The sequence below is a fragment of the Sinocyclocheilus grahami genome, unplaced genomic scaffold (genome assembly GCF_001515645.1).
Source record: "Sinocyclocheilus grahami isolate Dianchi unplaced genomic scaffold, SAMN03320097.WGS_v1.1 scaffold674.1, whole genome shotgun sequence".
NCBI lineage: Eukaryota > Metazoa > Chordata > Actinopteri > Cypriniformes > Cyprinidae > Sinocyclocheilus > Sinocyclocheilus grahami.
The window spans coordinates 473,551-490,274 of record NW_015505853.1 but is presented as its reverse complement, the minus strand read 5'-3'; the positions used below and the strand labels follow the sequence as shown (position 1 = coordinate 490,274).

Genomic DNA, 16,724 nt, shown 5'->3' with positions numbered 1-16,724 from the left:
TTTCTTGGAGCGCAATAATCTCTGTGTTTCCACGAGGTCGAGAGGCCGAAGCATCTGTTCTCAATCACAGCTCAGAAACATCAGCATGCATCACCGAGGAGAACTGTGCGGTGTGAAAACAAAAGGAAACACGGTTAAATCAGCGTGTATTCCCCGTGGTTGTGACATAACGTGATGAAGCACGAGTGTTCAGCCAGTGTCTGCAATGCGTTGTTTGGGTGGAGAACTGTTTTTATACAGTATATGGTTGAGAAGTGCACTTGGTTGCCAAGTTACCATAAAAACAAAAAGAATTTGAAAAAGAATATGATGATGTCGCCACATTTTACGAAATTACATCACCCATTAGTGATGCACCAGTGAAATCATTTCATTACATCATTTAATACCAAAACAAAAGACTCTGAAATGCATTTCATAAAGAAAACAGCGGCGCTTTTATTCCATTGACAGCTGTTTTAAGGTTTATAAAATGCCAAGTCAATTTTTAAAGCTGTTTACAATTTAAAAACTGTTTAAAAACAGCTGAACATTTACACCGTTATTAATTTGGATTATCATTATTGATTATGGATTTTTAATGATTACGTATCCTATTGATTTATGGCTTTTCAACCATAAAACACAAATCAATTGAAGAAACAGTTAAAAGTAAGCAAACACAAAAATATCAAATCATTGTTTAGGCTAACACTAATTGTGAGTCTGGAATATTAAAATAGCCTATTATAGAATTTTAGAAAAGGCCCAGCAGAGGTTGTACTTCCTTCGTCAACTAGTAGGCCCTAGTTAACTAATGTCAATAAATGGATCCTTATTGCAAAGTACTCCCAGTTCCAATTTCCACAGAAAACAAGACAACTGAACTAGACTGAGATAAAGCACAACTACTCGAAAGAATTGTATGTGCAAGAAAAAAAAAATCTGTTGATATAGCCTATGTTCAAATTAATGAGTTGTCCGGGAAGAATAACAGGCATCTCCTTCACTCTCTCAGTCCATAAAAACACTCAAAGTGAGAACATCATGTGACTGAACTTGGCTCGAGTATAAAGGGTATAAGCCGGGGCGGCTGCTCTTCTTGATTGAAACCGATGGGAGGAAATGACTCGGGCATGGTCTTCATACCACGCAGTACATGTCAGTGTGTGGCCGGCCTTCTGGATGAAGTTTCTGTAATAAATTACAAACATTTTATACTGACTGCACCATTTAATTCTTTAATGCAATGTGATTGTCATTTTTAAACTTCTGTAACTCCTTAACTCTAAATATTAACATTTGGCACATAACCAGCCGTCTTGTGCTACAAACATAAATAGCCTACTTTTTTTTTGGGAGTGTGAATATATCGCTAAGCGTAACCAGCGTTTCTGTAAGGGAAGGAATGAGCCATGAATCACATTCCGATCGTTTCAGCGATCCGGGGCTTTGGAGGCCCATCAGCCTCTAACTTTACTCGTTTCCAAGGATTTATGTGTAGCTGCTGTCAGAAACTTTCTTCTTTAAAGTAATCGTTACACTTTTAAAGTTTGGTGTTAGTAAGATTATTATTATTATAATTTTTTTGGGAAATAAATGAATACCTTTATTAATCAAGGATGCATTAAATTGATCAAAAGTGACAGTAAAGACATTTATAATGTTACAAAAGATTTCTATTTCAAATAAATGCTGTTCTTCTGAACTTTCTATTCATCAAAAAAACCTAAAAAATAAAATGCATCGCAGTTTCCACAAAAATATGAAGCTGTACAACTGTTTTCAACATTGATAATAATCAGAAATGTTTCTAGAGCAATAAATCAGCATATTATCATGATTTCTGAAGATCATGTGACACTGAAGACTGGAGGAATGATGCTGAAAATTCAGCTGTGATCACAGCAATTAATTACATTTTACAATATACTGTAATACAGTAGAAAACACTTATTTTGAATTATAATAATATTTGACAATATTACTGTTTTTACTGTATTTCTGGTCAATTTACTGCAGCCATATTGTGATCTCAAGGTATACATTTCAAAAATTGAATTAGTTTATGTTCCCCTGGATCCAAACCCATGATTTTCATTGCCAGTTGAGCTACAGGAAAAATAACAACAAATCCACATAATTCCTAAACAAACTTCCAGAGAAAGACTAACAGATGGTTTCTTCAATAAACTAGTCACATTTTGTTTGGAAAAGCCCTCCTGTCTCAGAGCAGATGGTCCCATTACACAAATCCAGATGAGTGATCATGAGTGTCTTTAGAAATGACAGTGTTTGAGTTTCTCTGATTTAATGGTGAACGTGTCATTTCTGCTCCATTAGCACAACCAAACAGAACTGTATAACCAGGTTTCTCACTGGACAGCCCGTTCACTTCAAAAACAACAACGATAACTGTATTAGCGTCCACAGCAATAGACGGTGAAGTTCTGTTTATTACAAGCTCGCACTAGTTTTGTCTCTGCCACTTTAAATGCTCGCGCTCTTTAACTGCTTTATCGTTCATCGCTGGGAAAATATGTTTTGTAAAGTCCTGTTCCTACCAAGGACGGTAACAGTAACGTTAACGGTAAAGGAATCAAAACGATTTTTCCAGCTGATGAACGATAAAAACATTGACAGCCAATCAGAATCCATTCTCATTTAAAGACCGTGACGACAAAATTTAAACTGCAGCTAGCGCTTATAGCTAGTAAACAGAATGTTATCGTGTGTTGTGGATGCTAATACTGTGTATCATTCTTGGAGTGAACATGTAACCTCCCGGGTCCTACTCGCACCTGCTCTGAGCTGGACTCGAACCCGGGTTGCCGGGTGCACAAAACAAGGAGGCTAAAGACTGCAGCCTCTGACTAGCGTCAGTCGCTAGTGTACCTCTTGAGATCAAGGGAGTGAGGTTTACCTGCACAGCACCTAGCAGATGGCCTCTGTTACACTCACCCCCCTAAACCTCATTCACATCCGGGTCACGGCACCAATGTAACCCCTCCCCGGGTCCTATTTGCACCCGTGCCGAGCGGGACTCGAACCCAGGTTGCTAGCATAGGAGGCGGGCGCACTAACAAGAAGGCTAAAGACCGCAGCCTCTAGCATCAGTCACTGCACCTCTTGAGATCAGGGGAGTGAGGTTTACCTGCACAGCACAGCATGTCCTCCATTACAAACGGGCCTAAGCTAATAATTGAACATAGCCTAAATCACACACCTTTAATGCAATTCAAAGTCAACCTTCAAACTCTGAAAAAGACCTTGTGTGTGACAGCTGGAAGATGTATTGAGGAAGCAGCTATCATTGAGGAAATGCCAGTTTCTTGTCCAAAAACAGAGATGGCACGGCCCGAAAGCATGAAGTCCAGACGTTCCTGCTGATTATTGCCATCCTCAGCCTGCAAGCGCAAGCTTTATGCATTTGAGCATGTTTTGACAATCTGCTCTCAGTTTAAACTAGATCTGTTTTGAAATATAACATTTGTGATGTTGAGGTTTATTAAACAAATTAGTATTTAAAAAAAAACAATTAATGCAGAAATGTAAGTTTACATTACACACAATATTTAATTGATCCAATGATAAATATGATGTCAACACAACTCATCAAAATTTGAGCTTTTTAAATCAATAACTCAGAACTTTTAACGTAACTTCATTTAGGGGTTTGTTCAAAGTGAGCACAATCTCATACTTGACTTATTCAACTACAAAAAAAAGAAAAGAAAAAAGGAATGAATTAGAAGGTGAAAAGTGTCTCTGACATGACTTATAATTTTAGTCAAACAATTCCACTGACTCCCAAATTGCTAATATTAAAGCACATTTCATACAATTTCACTTTATGCTGTTGTTATCATCTTCAACACTTTTATGTTATTTGTGAAACTACAACTATATTTTAAAACATTTAGATATGTAAACTTACTGTGTGCACTTACATGTGCATCTCCCATTAAAAAAATGTTGACCAGCGTTTTGCATCTCCAAATTACTGGAACTGCACTAAAGTAGGCTACTTAAGGTTTATAAGCTACGTTTTCATTTTGTAACAATTATAAAGTCTTGAGAAGTTGGTTTCATTTTATTGGATGAATTAGATTCTTAAATGTTCAGTCTTTATTTCAGATTACAACGTTATAAAGGGTCAACAAACAAAACCCCCATCTGTTTTTAATGTTCTGGATTTTTATTTTATTGTATTTTTTTGCTTTCCACTTTCCAGATTGATTTGCAGATCGCACTAATTAAATGCGTGACACTAATGTATACCTGATGGATAAATCAAGACATGCAACATACATTTTTTCGTCATTTTCAATACAGTAACTTTCCAAAAGTATGTCAAAGTTGAAGAAATTATTTTGTGCAGTTCTACCAAAACGAAATGTGACTTATAAAATGTAGCCAAAAGTGAAAACCAAAGTATAAATCACTGAGAAGTGTAACATTCCTTATTAAATACGCATACAAACAAATCCCAGAACATCAGTGCTTTTGTGTTAACATGTGTTTAGCTCACATCAACAACCTGTCACCAGCTTCCATGAATACATCCATGAACTTTACAGCACCGTTGAGAAATGATGTCTAATACGAAACGATTTTCAATGCTGTTTCTCAGAGGACACATTATTAAAAACAATAGCTTGGCCAAATGGAGCATGCAGATGCTGTACAGTTATTTAAAACCATAGTTTTTAAATAATCATTAGACCAGAAAAAGTGAACTTCCTTAGGGAAAGAGTAATTTCCTAACCCCAAGTACAACAGCTAAAGAGCAAGGAGAACTACTGTATTCTATTGTCCCTTTTCAAAAGCTTTAACTGTTACGGATGTGCTCAGCTTTAGTGCTTCAACTTTCCAATGGCAGCAAGAGCGCCAAACAAGTAACAGGAAAACCCTGCTTGTATTGAGAATTAATAGTTCTATTATACATGTCTAGTAAAGCAAACACGTCTATAGGGAAAAGCATTGTGTTTGACTTTTGTTGAGGAATTCCTGTAGCTCAGCTGGTAGAGTCAAAGTCACTGGTTTGATTACCAGAGAACGCACATACTTACGAACGTGCAATTATCCTCTGCGGTGAATGGGTGCCGCCAGAATGAGAGTCCAAACAGCTGATAAAAACATCACAATAATCCACACCACTCCAGTCCATCAGTTAATGTCTTCCATCATTGTAATGTAAATCCATCATTAAGACGTTTTTAAGTTGTGGATTATTGAGACGTTTTTATCAGATGTTTGGACTCTCATTCTGACGGCACCCATTCACTGCAGAGGATCCACTGTTGAACAAGTGAAGGAATTTTTATTTTTGGGAGAACTATTTCTTTAAGCAGGGTCCAAAATACTTTGTATTTACCCACACCTGGTGAATTGAGAAAATCATGAAACTATATTCTGCATTTTATTTTGGTTCCTTATTGAAAAGTAAAGTGGTGACAGGAAGAATCTAGAGAGGTGGGATCAGAGATTACCAGAGCCGGATTTGAACTTGGGTTGCTCAAACAAAAACAGTATTGTGCACCATATCAGAGAACATACACAAATCTTCAGACTGCAAATCCTCCAACATTCTGCATTATTTTTTACTTTGTCCCAATCACACATTTGGCTCCTAGCAATATAGCTCAGCCAAAAATGAAAAAATCTGTCATCATTTACTCACTCTCATGTCATTCCAAACCTGTAGGACTTTCTTCTGCAGAGCACAAAAGAAGATTGCTTAGACACTTGAGCTATTTTAGAAAACAAATCAGATTCCTGGATTGTCTGCTAAAATCACTGTAACTTTTTTTATTTTATTTTTGGTCTTTTTTTTTCTTTCCATCTGGAAAGCGCTGATCCTGGAATAGTAACAACTGCTTCCAGAATAAAACTGGATGTTCTCACTACTCAATGAACTACAAGCAGAAATATCTGTTTGAGATCAGCGTTCTTCCCAAGACTGTTTTCTATTCAGCGATGGTCATAATAAATTATGTCAAGCTGCAAAAAAGTCAAGTGTGAAACAGCAAATGGTAGAAAAGCTTATAGGTTCTGACTTGGAATGAATTATGGGAACTTGACTAATTTATACAAATTTCTCTCTTTTTATTTTCAAAAATGGTGCATTACATATTTTGTTCTCCATTTGAGAAGCCAAAACATTTCTGCAGATAAATATTTATGGATTTGCAAATATAAATACATTTAATGCCATCTATAGGTACATATTTACAAATGAAATGTGTGTAGGCTACATGGATTCAAAAAGTGATAACATTGAAATTTAAAGTAATGTTTAATATTGTATGACCTTTAATCAGTGTTGTTATTGTTGTAACTAAAAGTATTTTTAAAACTTGTAATAACTATTAATCAATTTATAATTAACAACTATTATTAATAGCTATTAAAAATAGTTGTATAAATTTATTAAAATTTTATTTTAGATAAAAACAATTAATGATAATATAAAGCTTAAATAAAATAAAATATAAATATTTGATGAAAATCTTAAACCAAAAAATGAAAATGTTGTCTTGGTAATTAACGGAAATTATGAAAACAGGAAATATAACTAATTTAAAGATATGCAGAAATATAAAAAAAATTATAAAAATGACAAACATCAAATTACTTGAACTAGAAATAAAATTAAAACTGAAAAAAATATTATTATTAATATCATCATTCACTGTAAATTTTTGTTTGCTGCAATTATAAATTTAAATTTGTTGGGATAGCTTAAATATCCAACTTAAACAAAACTAAAGTTAACTAAACTAAATTCTTTGATCATTTTAAGTTGAAACAACACATTATTACTTATTCTAATATTGAATTTTAAGTAGTGTTAACTAATCCCAGTATATCATTCACTGTAAATTTTTGTTTGCTGCAATTATAAATTTAAATTTGTTGGGATAGCTTAAATATCCAACTTAAAAAAACTAAAGTTAACTAAACTAAATTCTTTGATCATTTTAAGTTGAAACAACACATTATTACTTATTCTAATATTGAATTTTAAGTAGTGTTAACTAATCCCAGTAATCTTTTTTTTTTCTTCCAGTGGATAATACTAAAATAACACTGTCTGTGACATACTGTTGATTCCCAGAGAACAGTTATTTTTAGATAAACGTTCATTGAGCAAAGAATTCTGGAGAAATTATGAAACTTTACTAGGCCTACACATTGCACGCAGACTCTCTTGAACAGACTATTAAAACTATTAAATGTTCATATGTTTTATAATGAATCCAGCTCTCGTGTGGTTTTGTCACCAGAAGCACGTCAGCAGTGAAGTCAGTGCGAGTTACTCACGACTGCAGAAACGAGCGCTGCTGCTGCAAGACAGAGTTACTCACTGCAGACGAACTTCACTTACACACATTCATTCACTGCTGTTCGCTCCGACGTTATAGCAGCATCATAATAAAACAAGACTTTCACCACAGGCTAGTTGTGAAACATGTTGGAAAGGGAAGTTTCTTGAGGTCATAGTAGCAATTAAAAAAGTTTACTGTCTGATGCATTTCCATAGAAACTAATGGCTAATGACTAATGAGGTTTATGTCCTTTATGCTTCAAAAACGGACATGAAGATATTTCAAAAAGTCTCCTTTTGCGCTCCCAGGAAGAAGGAAAGTTATACGGAAATAACATGAGGGTGAGTAAATGAAGACATAATCATCACTGAGTGAACTATCAGTTTAATAAGGTCACATGAGGTTGAAATGGAAAAATGGTAATCAGTTCTGTTTGATTTACAGTGGTTGGGAATGAACACAAAGGACTGGACAACTTCCAGATTGGATTTCCTCCCTGTGCAAAGTCTATTATTGTGGTGTACATGTTTTTGAATGATTTCTGAAGGACCACACTGTAAAAAAAATGACCGTGAATTTAACGGTAAAAGACTGTAAAAATGCTACAGTAAAAACCTGTTAAATGGTTAACAGTAAATTCCCCTACTATATACGATGAAAAACTGTATTGGACATTACATGTAATTTTACGGTAGTATACCGTTTTTGGAAGTGAAAAAGGCCATATAATTTACAGTGAATAACCGTAAATTGACATTCCCAGAATTCCCTGCGATACATTTCAAATAGGATGTTTTTTTTGTTGAAATAACTGTTTCTTCTTAGTATTTTCTTATCAGTTTTGTATATTAGCGTTGTGTGTTACATCTAATGTTGTTAAATGAATGTTTATTGCATTATTTCAGTTTCATGTGTGTTACCATGATGGTGTTTGGTGTTTGTGTGAATGACACTGTGCACCTTCTATATATGTTATTATCTAAAAGCTGCTTGTGATGGGCTTTGGTTCATCATGTGACTTTCTCATCACCACCTGCTTTTGGTGGTTATCAGTGTATTACAAAGGTACAAAACAGATTTCAGTACTTCAATAGGTTGGTATATTAACATTATATCAGTTAATGAAATTACGGTATTTAACTGTAAATTTAAGTTAAAACCGTAAAACCTAAAACGTTGCTACCGTATTTTTTACAGTAAAATTCCGGCAAACACAGCTGCCGTTTTTTTACCATAAATTTTACAGATTTTTTTTTTACAGTGCATGTGACACTGAAGACTGGAGTAATGATGCTGAAAATTCAAAGGAATAAGTTATATTTTAAAATATATTACAATAGAAAATAGCTATTCTAAATTGTAATACGTTTTCACAATATTACTGTATTTTTCATCCAATAAATGTAGCCTTGGTGAGCATTCTTTTAAAAACATTAACAATCTTAATTATTCCAAAGCTTTGACTGGTAGTGTAGACTTGTGAAGGAACTCTTTTTTTTTTCCTAGAGCTTTTTATTAATTCTCTTTTGACGCTTGTTGGAATCCAGTCATTTATGGTAAATTCACCTTTTGAGTCGTACTTCCTGACCTTCATTCCAGAATAATATAGCTTGGCTATACATCTAATGAGATTCTGATTTCCTAATTTATGATATGATCAGCACAGTTGGGGAGCTCTACCCAAAGACACAGGATATTTCAGGATTTAAAGGAATAGTTCACCATTTTACTCACCCTCATGTTGCTCTAAAACGTCTCAGGTTACTTATGTAACCATGGTTCCCTGAGTAGGGAACGAGACACTGCGTCCTCTACAGTCAAAGAACACTTTCGCACATCGCCTCGATGTTGGCATAACTCGTATGCAGGAATCGATGGATGCGTGAGGAAAAAAACGGCCTCTTCCATTCCTTCTCAATCTTTGTATGGAAAACAGGAAGAAAGGCTTTCTTTCTTTGATTGATCACAAAAAAATTCAGTTCTTTTCCATACAATGACAGTCTATAGTGAACAAATCTGCAAATCTCCAAACAAATACAATAACATTAACTTAAAAGAAGTGCATATGACTTCTATTAAATATATGCCTATATTTCAAGTGTTCCTATGTCATATGCATGTCTTGTTTGAGTATCAAAAACTATTTCTTTAAGTAAAGGCTTAAAGGGATAATTCACCCAAAATGAAAATTTGCTGAAATGTCCTCCCCCTCAGGCCATCCCAGATGTAGATGAGTTTGTTTCCTCATCAAACTTAGAGAAATGTAGCATTGCATCACTTGCTCAGCAATGGATCCTCTGCAGTGAATGGGTGCCGTCAGAATAAGAGTCCAAACAGCTGATAAAAACATCACAAGTAATCCACACCACTCCAGTCCATCAGTTAATGTCTTGTTAACACAAGTGATGTGATGCTACATTTCTCCAAATCTGTTCCCATGAAGATACAAATTCAGGTTCTGTCAACTCTACGCAGATCTAACTGTCTTCATTGTGTAGGATGCTTGTTTTTACCACATAGTTTTACCTCATATAGTCCTAATATTGCAGAACGAAAAGTTACAGAGAAATAGTTTGGAGCCAAACAGTCCAGCACAGTCTAACACACTGAAACCTTCTTCAACACATTACTGTGACTTTTCACCTCATCATGATTCTCAAACCTTGGTCACATGATCTGAATTTACACGCTTGTGCAAATTAATTTACTCACTGTCTATCTTCTCTATTGTCCACCATTCATTGCCTTAAATAGGAACTAACAATAAGAAGAATAAGAGACACACATGCCTTACAAAGTAAATAAAAGAAATCTAGAAATATAAACAGAAACATTTTTAATAAAGAGTAATATTTCAAGCATCCATCTCTTCATAACTCTATCATGCCACAGATATTGTATAGTCAAAGACCCATGAAAAATAAGACGTGGTCTACAATTGATTTCAATAGAGAAGATGTGAGAGGCATGCATAACAAATTGGATTAAAATAAATATTTTATCAATGCATATTAATTTTGGATGATTTATATATAAGTATACTCATTATCAACATTTCTAGTTTAATTTTTATTTTATTTTGCATATCATTTTCAATTCATTTGAAGCTTCCTTACATGCAATTTCACCAAAATTAGGTATTTTAAGAGTTGCCTACCTTTCGGAAAAGCATTTGGATTGGGAGTGATGTCTTAAAATGTTGCTTACGTAGGCAGCGCACTAGGTTTTGAAACCAAGCGTCAGATTCTTGTTTGTGAACTGCAAAGCAATAAAACGCATGTCAGATGTCAGCAGGTTCCAAAAACAAGATGAGGAAAGGAAAGGCAAGGGAGGATGTGTTTTACTGCTGTATCTGCAGGGTGAGAGCTAGAAGGCAACACTCAGTCCTTGCTTTGAATAAAAGCATCTGCAACAATTTTTTACAACAAATGCAACAAATTTACAACAATGTGCACATTGGCTATTAGGTTAAAAATAACACAGTGTTAAGTTAACTGGTGAACACAGGTCTTTGATTGTGATTTAGTAGATGCTTTTTGTAAAGTACTGAAGTACAGAAAGTACTGAAGAGTCACCCAAGAGAGACTGGAGTTAAGTGAATGACCCAAAAACATGTCCAAGTCATATTTAAGCCAAAGCCAAAAGAAAAACAAAAATACATTTTGCATAAAATAAATGAAGTAGCATTTTGATGACAATTAAGCACATTTTCTTTCATTTTTCCTCCATCCCTTTGTTTAAAAAAATCTAAATCTTCTCAATGATGATGATATTAGATGGTTTTAAAATATTTTTTACTGTATTAAATTTAGAAAATATTTAAATTCGAAACTGAATCAGTATAGTTAAACTATAATATAAAATGTATGATGTATTAAATTTAGAAAATATTTAAATTGGATACATTTTATATATATATACACACAGTGTTATATTATTTGTTATATTATTTAAACTGAGCTGGATGTTGACGTCACTGAATTCAATGATGAACTGTCTTTAGCTGAAAAATGAGTGCTTACTATTGTCATTTTGCATTATTGACACTATTTTCCTAATTAATGCTGTTCAGTTGCTTTGTCACAATCTGTATTGTTAAAAGCGCTATATAAATAAAGGTGACTTGACTTGACTTGACTATATATATTTATTTATATATTATGAATTTTAGTAAAAGTTCATCAAGTCCCCTTTTAGGGCCCCTTTTTAAGGTTTAAACAATTTAATGTTGTTTTGGCTTTAAATTCATGCCAAAAGTGTTTTCAAATACTTGTGATTATTTCAGATAATTGTAATTATATGGAGAACAAAAACTGTGAAATCAGTCAATTCGTGTCCTGTCTTGATTGAGTGACCACTAGATACAAGCCTACAACACTTCTGATAGTTAAAGTGATCTCTTTTTTTTTGGAATAATGAAATCTTTTTCTGACAAACCCATTAACTTCTACCTGTGGAGCAAAAGATAACATCAAATAATTCTCATACTGTTTCATCTGGATGTTGTCTAATACATTCCCTTCGACTGCTTCTTTCTAGGTGCAAAAGGTTTTACTACTCTGTGAAAAGAAAAGAGGAACATCCTTCCTTTCTTCCTGAGGATATGACTGGAAAGAAAGCAGCGAAGCATGCTGTGACAATACCTGAACAGGAAGGATTTGACTGCGCCCTACTTGAGAATTAATATTACTTACTAATACACGTTTGGGAACCATTTCTAAATTAGACTAGATGATTACATTTTGATGATGTGAGTGGTGCTTGAACATGCAGAACTCACCGATTAAGAATGGAAAAGGGGTGACGGGACTGAATGACTGTTACTGGTGTTTCTCTCCAATTTCCTGTCATGAGAAGGTCACCAAAATAAGAACAGGAGCATCTCGCGAAAATCACTGAATTGGGAAATCAAATGGTTAACAATCACACAAAATGCAGTCCTATCTTTAATCAAAATCATAGTGGTTGCATGGGATTTAATAATGAGGCATTAGGGCCTCTTCATTTTGCCACAACGCCCATTTTCTGCCTGATTTATGTTGTGTTTTCATTCTTTGTCACTAATAAAACAATCCTAGTCTTCTTATGATTTCCTTTCATGGTCTGCTCTGGAGGGGAAAATGCAGACTGACATCTATGAACACTTCGTACATGATGAAAGTACAGCTCGTTTGAGGTGTGACGGACTATGAAAGGAAATGAGGAGAAAGTCTGTCTCAGGGTGGGCTGCGTTTATTCTTTGAATAATACTCTCAGTCACCATGCACACACCTACAAACCTTAAGCAGTATCAAAATCTAAACAAACTCCTTTTGTTGAAGGTACCTCTATCCACCCATGTTTCATTGAAGTCATGGAAACAAAAATATTGGAGAACAGTTAAATAGCCCTGTAGGATACTGATAAATGAATCGGACGTTTCCACCCTATGCAAGTCCTTACTCACTGTGCCCACTTGGAAAAAGGTTGAAAAGAGTCTAAATCTATCGGTGCATTGAATTCATCATGCTGGTGTTTTCCTTACTGTGACATTCCACGCTCAACACAAACCCCAAATTACACAACTGTAATGACAACTTTTATCTTACCAAATTTGCAAGTAAATCAAATTGTGCTTTAAAGTGAAAATGATTAAGCATTATTAAGGTTAAATAAAACATTCATCTTTCTGTCTATGTACAAGACAGTGGCCCTGAAAAGTATTTGGATGCATGAGTTACAAATAAACAAACAAATAAAATACAATAAATAAATTGCATCAGTTGACATTAGTTGACAAAATCAAAATCAATGTAAGTGTTAAGTTAAGCATGATTCAAGCATCCAAATACATTGACCAAAAGTTCAAAATACAAACTTTCTCATGGCAAATTATAAGAACAAACATTTGAGTGTGCATAATTATATTATTGAATGTGTTCATTAAAAAGAAAAGTATTTTTTTAAAGGAAAAGGAGCCTAATAAATAAAAATAAATTAAATTTGAAATAAAATATTCTTTGTAAAAAAAAATCTAAGTTATAAAAACAACGATTATTTAAGTATAAAATAGCCTACTATTTCAGTCTACTTCAAAATTGTACATTTAACTCAAAAGTGTAGCCTACTGTTTGTGAAATCACTAGCTAATTTTGAGTGAAACCCAAAATTTAATCTATGTCAAATGTTTCAGATAACCTCTCTATCTATTTTAGGGAAGCTATAGCTTGACCAAAACATAGTTAGGCGAAAATGGGACATTTATTCGCGGTAACTAATTTGGAAATTAAATCCTCAAGATGGATATCCAGTGTCCAAAACCATGCGCACCAGCAGGGATAGATAGGAAGAGAGAGAGAGAGAGAGAGAGAGAGAGAGAGAGAGAGGAAAAGAGAGAGAGAGGGTGTGTGTGTGTGGCGCTGCGGGATCTCTGCCAGATAACACGAACTTCCTTTAATTTTTGGAGACATGGATGTCATTATAAATGCGGCACGGCACACCTCGAACTCATGAACGTGCTATCAACACGCTGGTCACTTCTCCATAACTTCGTGAAGATATAACGTTATATAACGTGCCAGCAGAAATGAGAGACATCACAGTAATGGCGCTGGCGCTCGTTGTTCTGAGAGTTTGCGGGGAAAACATCAAAGACGGGTTTTGTGTTGATGGAAAATGCTTCGCCGTCCACCTAGACAGTGTGAGTTTTGACGCTGCGCAGCTCGTCTGTCAAGAGAAAGGAGGACATCTGATGACCGTGCGCTCCGAAAAAGCGGCCGATGTTCTCGGTGGGCTGTTGAGCGGCGCTTCTGGAGACTTTTGGCTTGGGCTGAAATATCAGTGTTCAGACTCAAACGATGGGTTGAAGGGATACAGATGGGTCACTGGAGACAACACAACCCACTACGTCAACTGGAAAAGCGACTTAACGGTTTGTTCTCCTCAATGTGTTTCGGTGTCACAAAAAGTTCTCAAATGGACCGAAAGAGCATGCAATGACAGAATCGAGGGTTATTTGTGCGAATACGACAACCCCGGTTACTGTCCGCCGCTTAGCATCGATGCACCAGTCTCATATCAAACTCATTTCGGATTTGCAGCAAAGGAAGAGCTCAAAGAGATTCCTCAATTCACCATTGGGACACTGCAGCCGCTGAGAACGAGACACATTTGTGTCGAAGGCGCATGGCTTCAAGCACCGTGGAGTTGTGAAGCTGCTGGTGGTGGATGTGATTATAAGTGCGTTCAGACAGGGCAAAGCTACGCCTGCATCTGTCAGCCTGGATTTAAACCCGACATCAACGGAGTCACATGCAGCAAGCAGGACGATGAGCCTTGCGCGCAAGCGGAATGTGAGCACGAGTGCGCACGACTTGGCGATGCATTCGTGTGCACGTGTCGCCCGGGGTTTCATCTAGGTGCAGATGGGAAGTCTTGCGAAGGCTGCAAACCCGGCTTTCACATTGAAGGTGGCGTTTGCGTGGATGATAACGAATGCGTGCTTGCACCGTGCGAGCACTACTGTAACAACACTGAAGGTAGCTATCACTGTGTGTGCTTTCAGGGATACATCCAGTCTGTGGAGGACATGCACAAATGTAATATGCTCTGTGCGGAAAGCAAATGCCCAGCTGACTGTGATCGCAACAACAAAGACCAGTGTGACTGCCCTGATGGTTTCCTACTTGAAGAGAAATTTTGCGTTGACATAGATGAATGCGATAGTGGTTACTGTGACCATGCATGTGACAATTCACCTGGAGGATTTCAGTGTTCTTGCGATGAAGGATTCGTGCTTCTAGGCAAGCTCCAATGTAGAGAAAACTTTGAGGGTTCAGGCAGCTCGAAGCCTTTTGATAGTTTTATACCTACGAGCAGATCTCCAACAGACAGGCCAGTGTCCATCTCAGCTGGCAGTCTTTTAGGAATAATGCTTTGCATTGTTCTTTGTATTCTTTTACTGGTCTGCCTCGCTCGCTGCATAATGAGACGTCTTAGTAAAATGCACCGTTATGATGTGGACAAAGGCCACCATGAAATCTTCGATTTTCAACAGGTGATCATTGAAAAACACAGCCTACAACAGACATTCCCAAGCAGATATATAAAAAGAGACACTTAAAGTCGGACGTCACGCAAACTGAAATGTAAATAGAACATAACAGTGAATATATTTGATTTTGTATGTAAACACAAATTTATTAGATATTTGATAATTACAAAAAAAATGTATATCCTCATTGAGAAATACTTGCGAACTATGACCAATTAATAAATAATAACCAACCAATTACTGATCACAACAGTAACATCTTAAAAGTGAACAATTGGGTTCTTTGTGGAAACTAATTTATGAATATGATATCCCCCAAATAAGTCGGCTACATTTTAAAATTGTGACTACTCTTATCAAAGGATGGATGTTCTCTGTTTATTTCAAACAAAAACATAGAATAATAATAAAAATAAATCTTTTTTTTGTGTGATTGAATTAGTTCACAATTATGAGCTGTAGTTTGTGTCAGTTCAGTATGTCTCCAAAGACTCCAAAAGACCTATACCTTTAGTGACAGTAGGCTGGGGACGACTTTTCTTGAATATACATAATTATGTTCTCTTGACAAAAACAATTCACATCCTTAATGAAGGCATTGACTGCATTTATATTGTGTTCAGCACAAAACCGCATATTCCAGATTACAGTTAAAATATCACTAGTGCCTCACATAAATGTATGTGTCAGATATAAAATATGTTAAATTACTTAGTAATTACTGAGTGGTTAAGGTGTTTTTCACTTTAAACTAATGGTCCAGATCACTAGTAGTTCCTGCAGGCTGACAAGGTAACGCTTGAGTAATTAGTGAGGGGCTACTGTATTTTTCACTTTAAAGCTAAAGTGCTACTAAGGAACTACTAGTGATCTGGACCATTATTTTAAAGTGAAAAACACGTTAACCCCTCAGTAATTACTCACAAGTAAATTAATAGGTTATTTAACATTTTATATCTGACACATACTGTACAGTCATACATTTGTGTGAAGCACTAGCAGGCATGTGCAAAAGGGGGAGCTTTGGGGGCTCAAGCCCCTGCCCTTTTTCAAAATTATTCAAAAGTGCCCCTCTCAAGACAAATAGCAAAGATATTGTAGTCAATAAAACAAAATGCATTTGAATTAATTAACATGACAATGTGTACAAAACGGTAACTAATGGTTCAAAACTCGGAAAATTCCTGTTTATTTTTACATATCTGTAAATCTGTCAATCTGAGGCGTTGCTGTGGGATGCGTGCGTTTTGCTTGACTGACTGATATTCCACAGTCTGTTCGGAAACCTACACTCTAAAAAATGCTGGGTTAAATATAACCCAGCGCTGGGTTAAAAAGGGACAAACCCAGTTATTGGGTTGTTTTGACCCAGCGGTTGGGTT

The 16,724-nt window shown here is 35.7% G+C and overlaps 1 protein-coding gene and 1 long non-coding RNA gene across 3 annotated transcripts; one reads left to right on the top strand and one right to left on the bottom strand.

Moving 5' to 3' along the window:
- Positions 1 to 6: 6 nt before the first annotated feature.
- Positions 7 to 12,155, bottom strand: LOC107559113 (uncharacterized). Of its 2 annotated transcripts, none has more exons than XR_001605560.1 (3): positions 12,091 to 12,155; positions 10,468 to 10,568; positions 7 to 103 (listed from the first exon to the last, which is right to left on the bottom strand). It is a non-coding gene; the product is annotated as an uncharacterized lncRNA (long non-coding RNA). The 2 variants fall into 2 exon arrangements; XR_001605561.1 differs by lacking the exon at positions 7 to 103 and adding an exon at positions 967 to 1,173.
- Positions 12,156 to 13,698: 1,543 nt separating this feature from the next.
- thbd (thrombomodulin) lies at positions 13,699 to 15,542 on the top strand. Its single transcript, XM_016242838.1, has one exon. It carries the CDS (start codon positions 13,876 to 13,878, stop codon positions 15,409 to 15,411), a length of 1,536 nt encoding a protein of 511 aa, XP_016098324.1. The 5' UTR covers positions 13,699 to 13,875; the 3' UTR covers positions 15,412 to 15,542.
- The last annotated feature ends 1,182 nt before the right edge of the window (positions 15,543 to 16,724 follow it).

Excerpts from the sequence above, each read along its gene's own strand:
- thbd (XM_016242838.1), top strand. The coding sequence starts at position 13,876 with ATGAGAGACATCACAGTAATGGCGCTGGCGCTCGTTGTTCTGAGAGTT.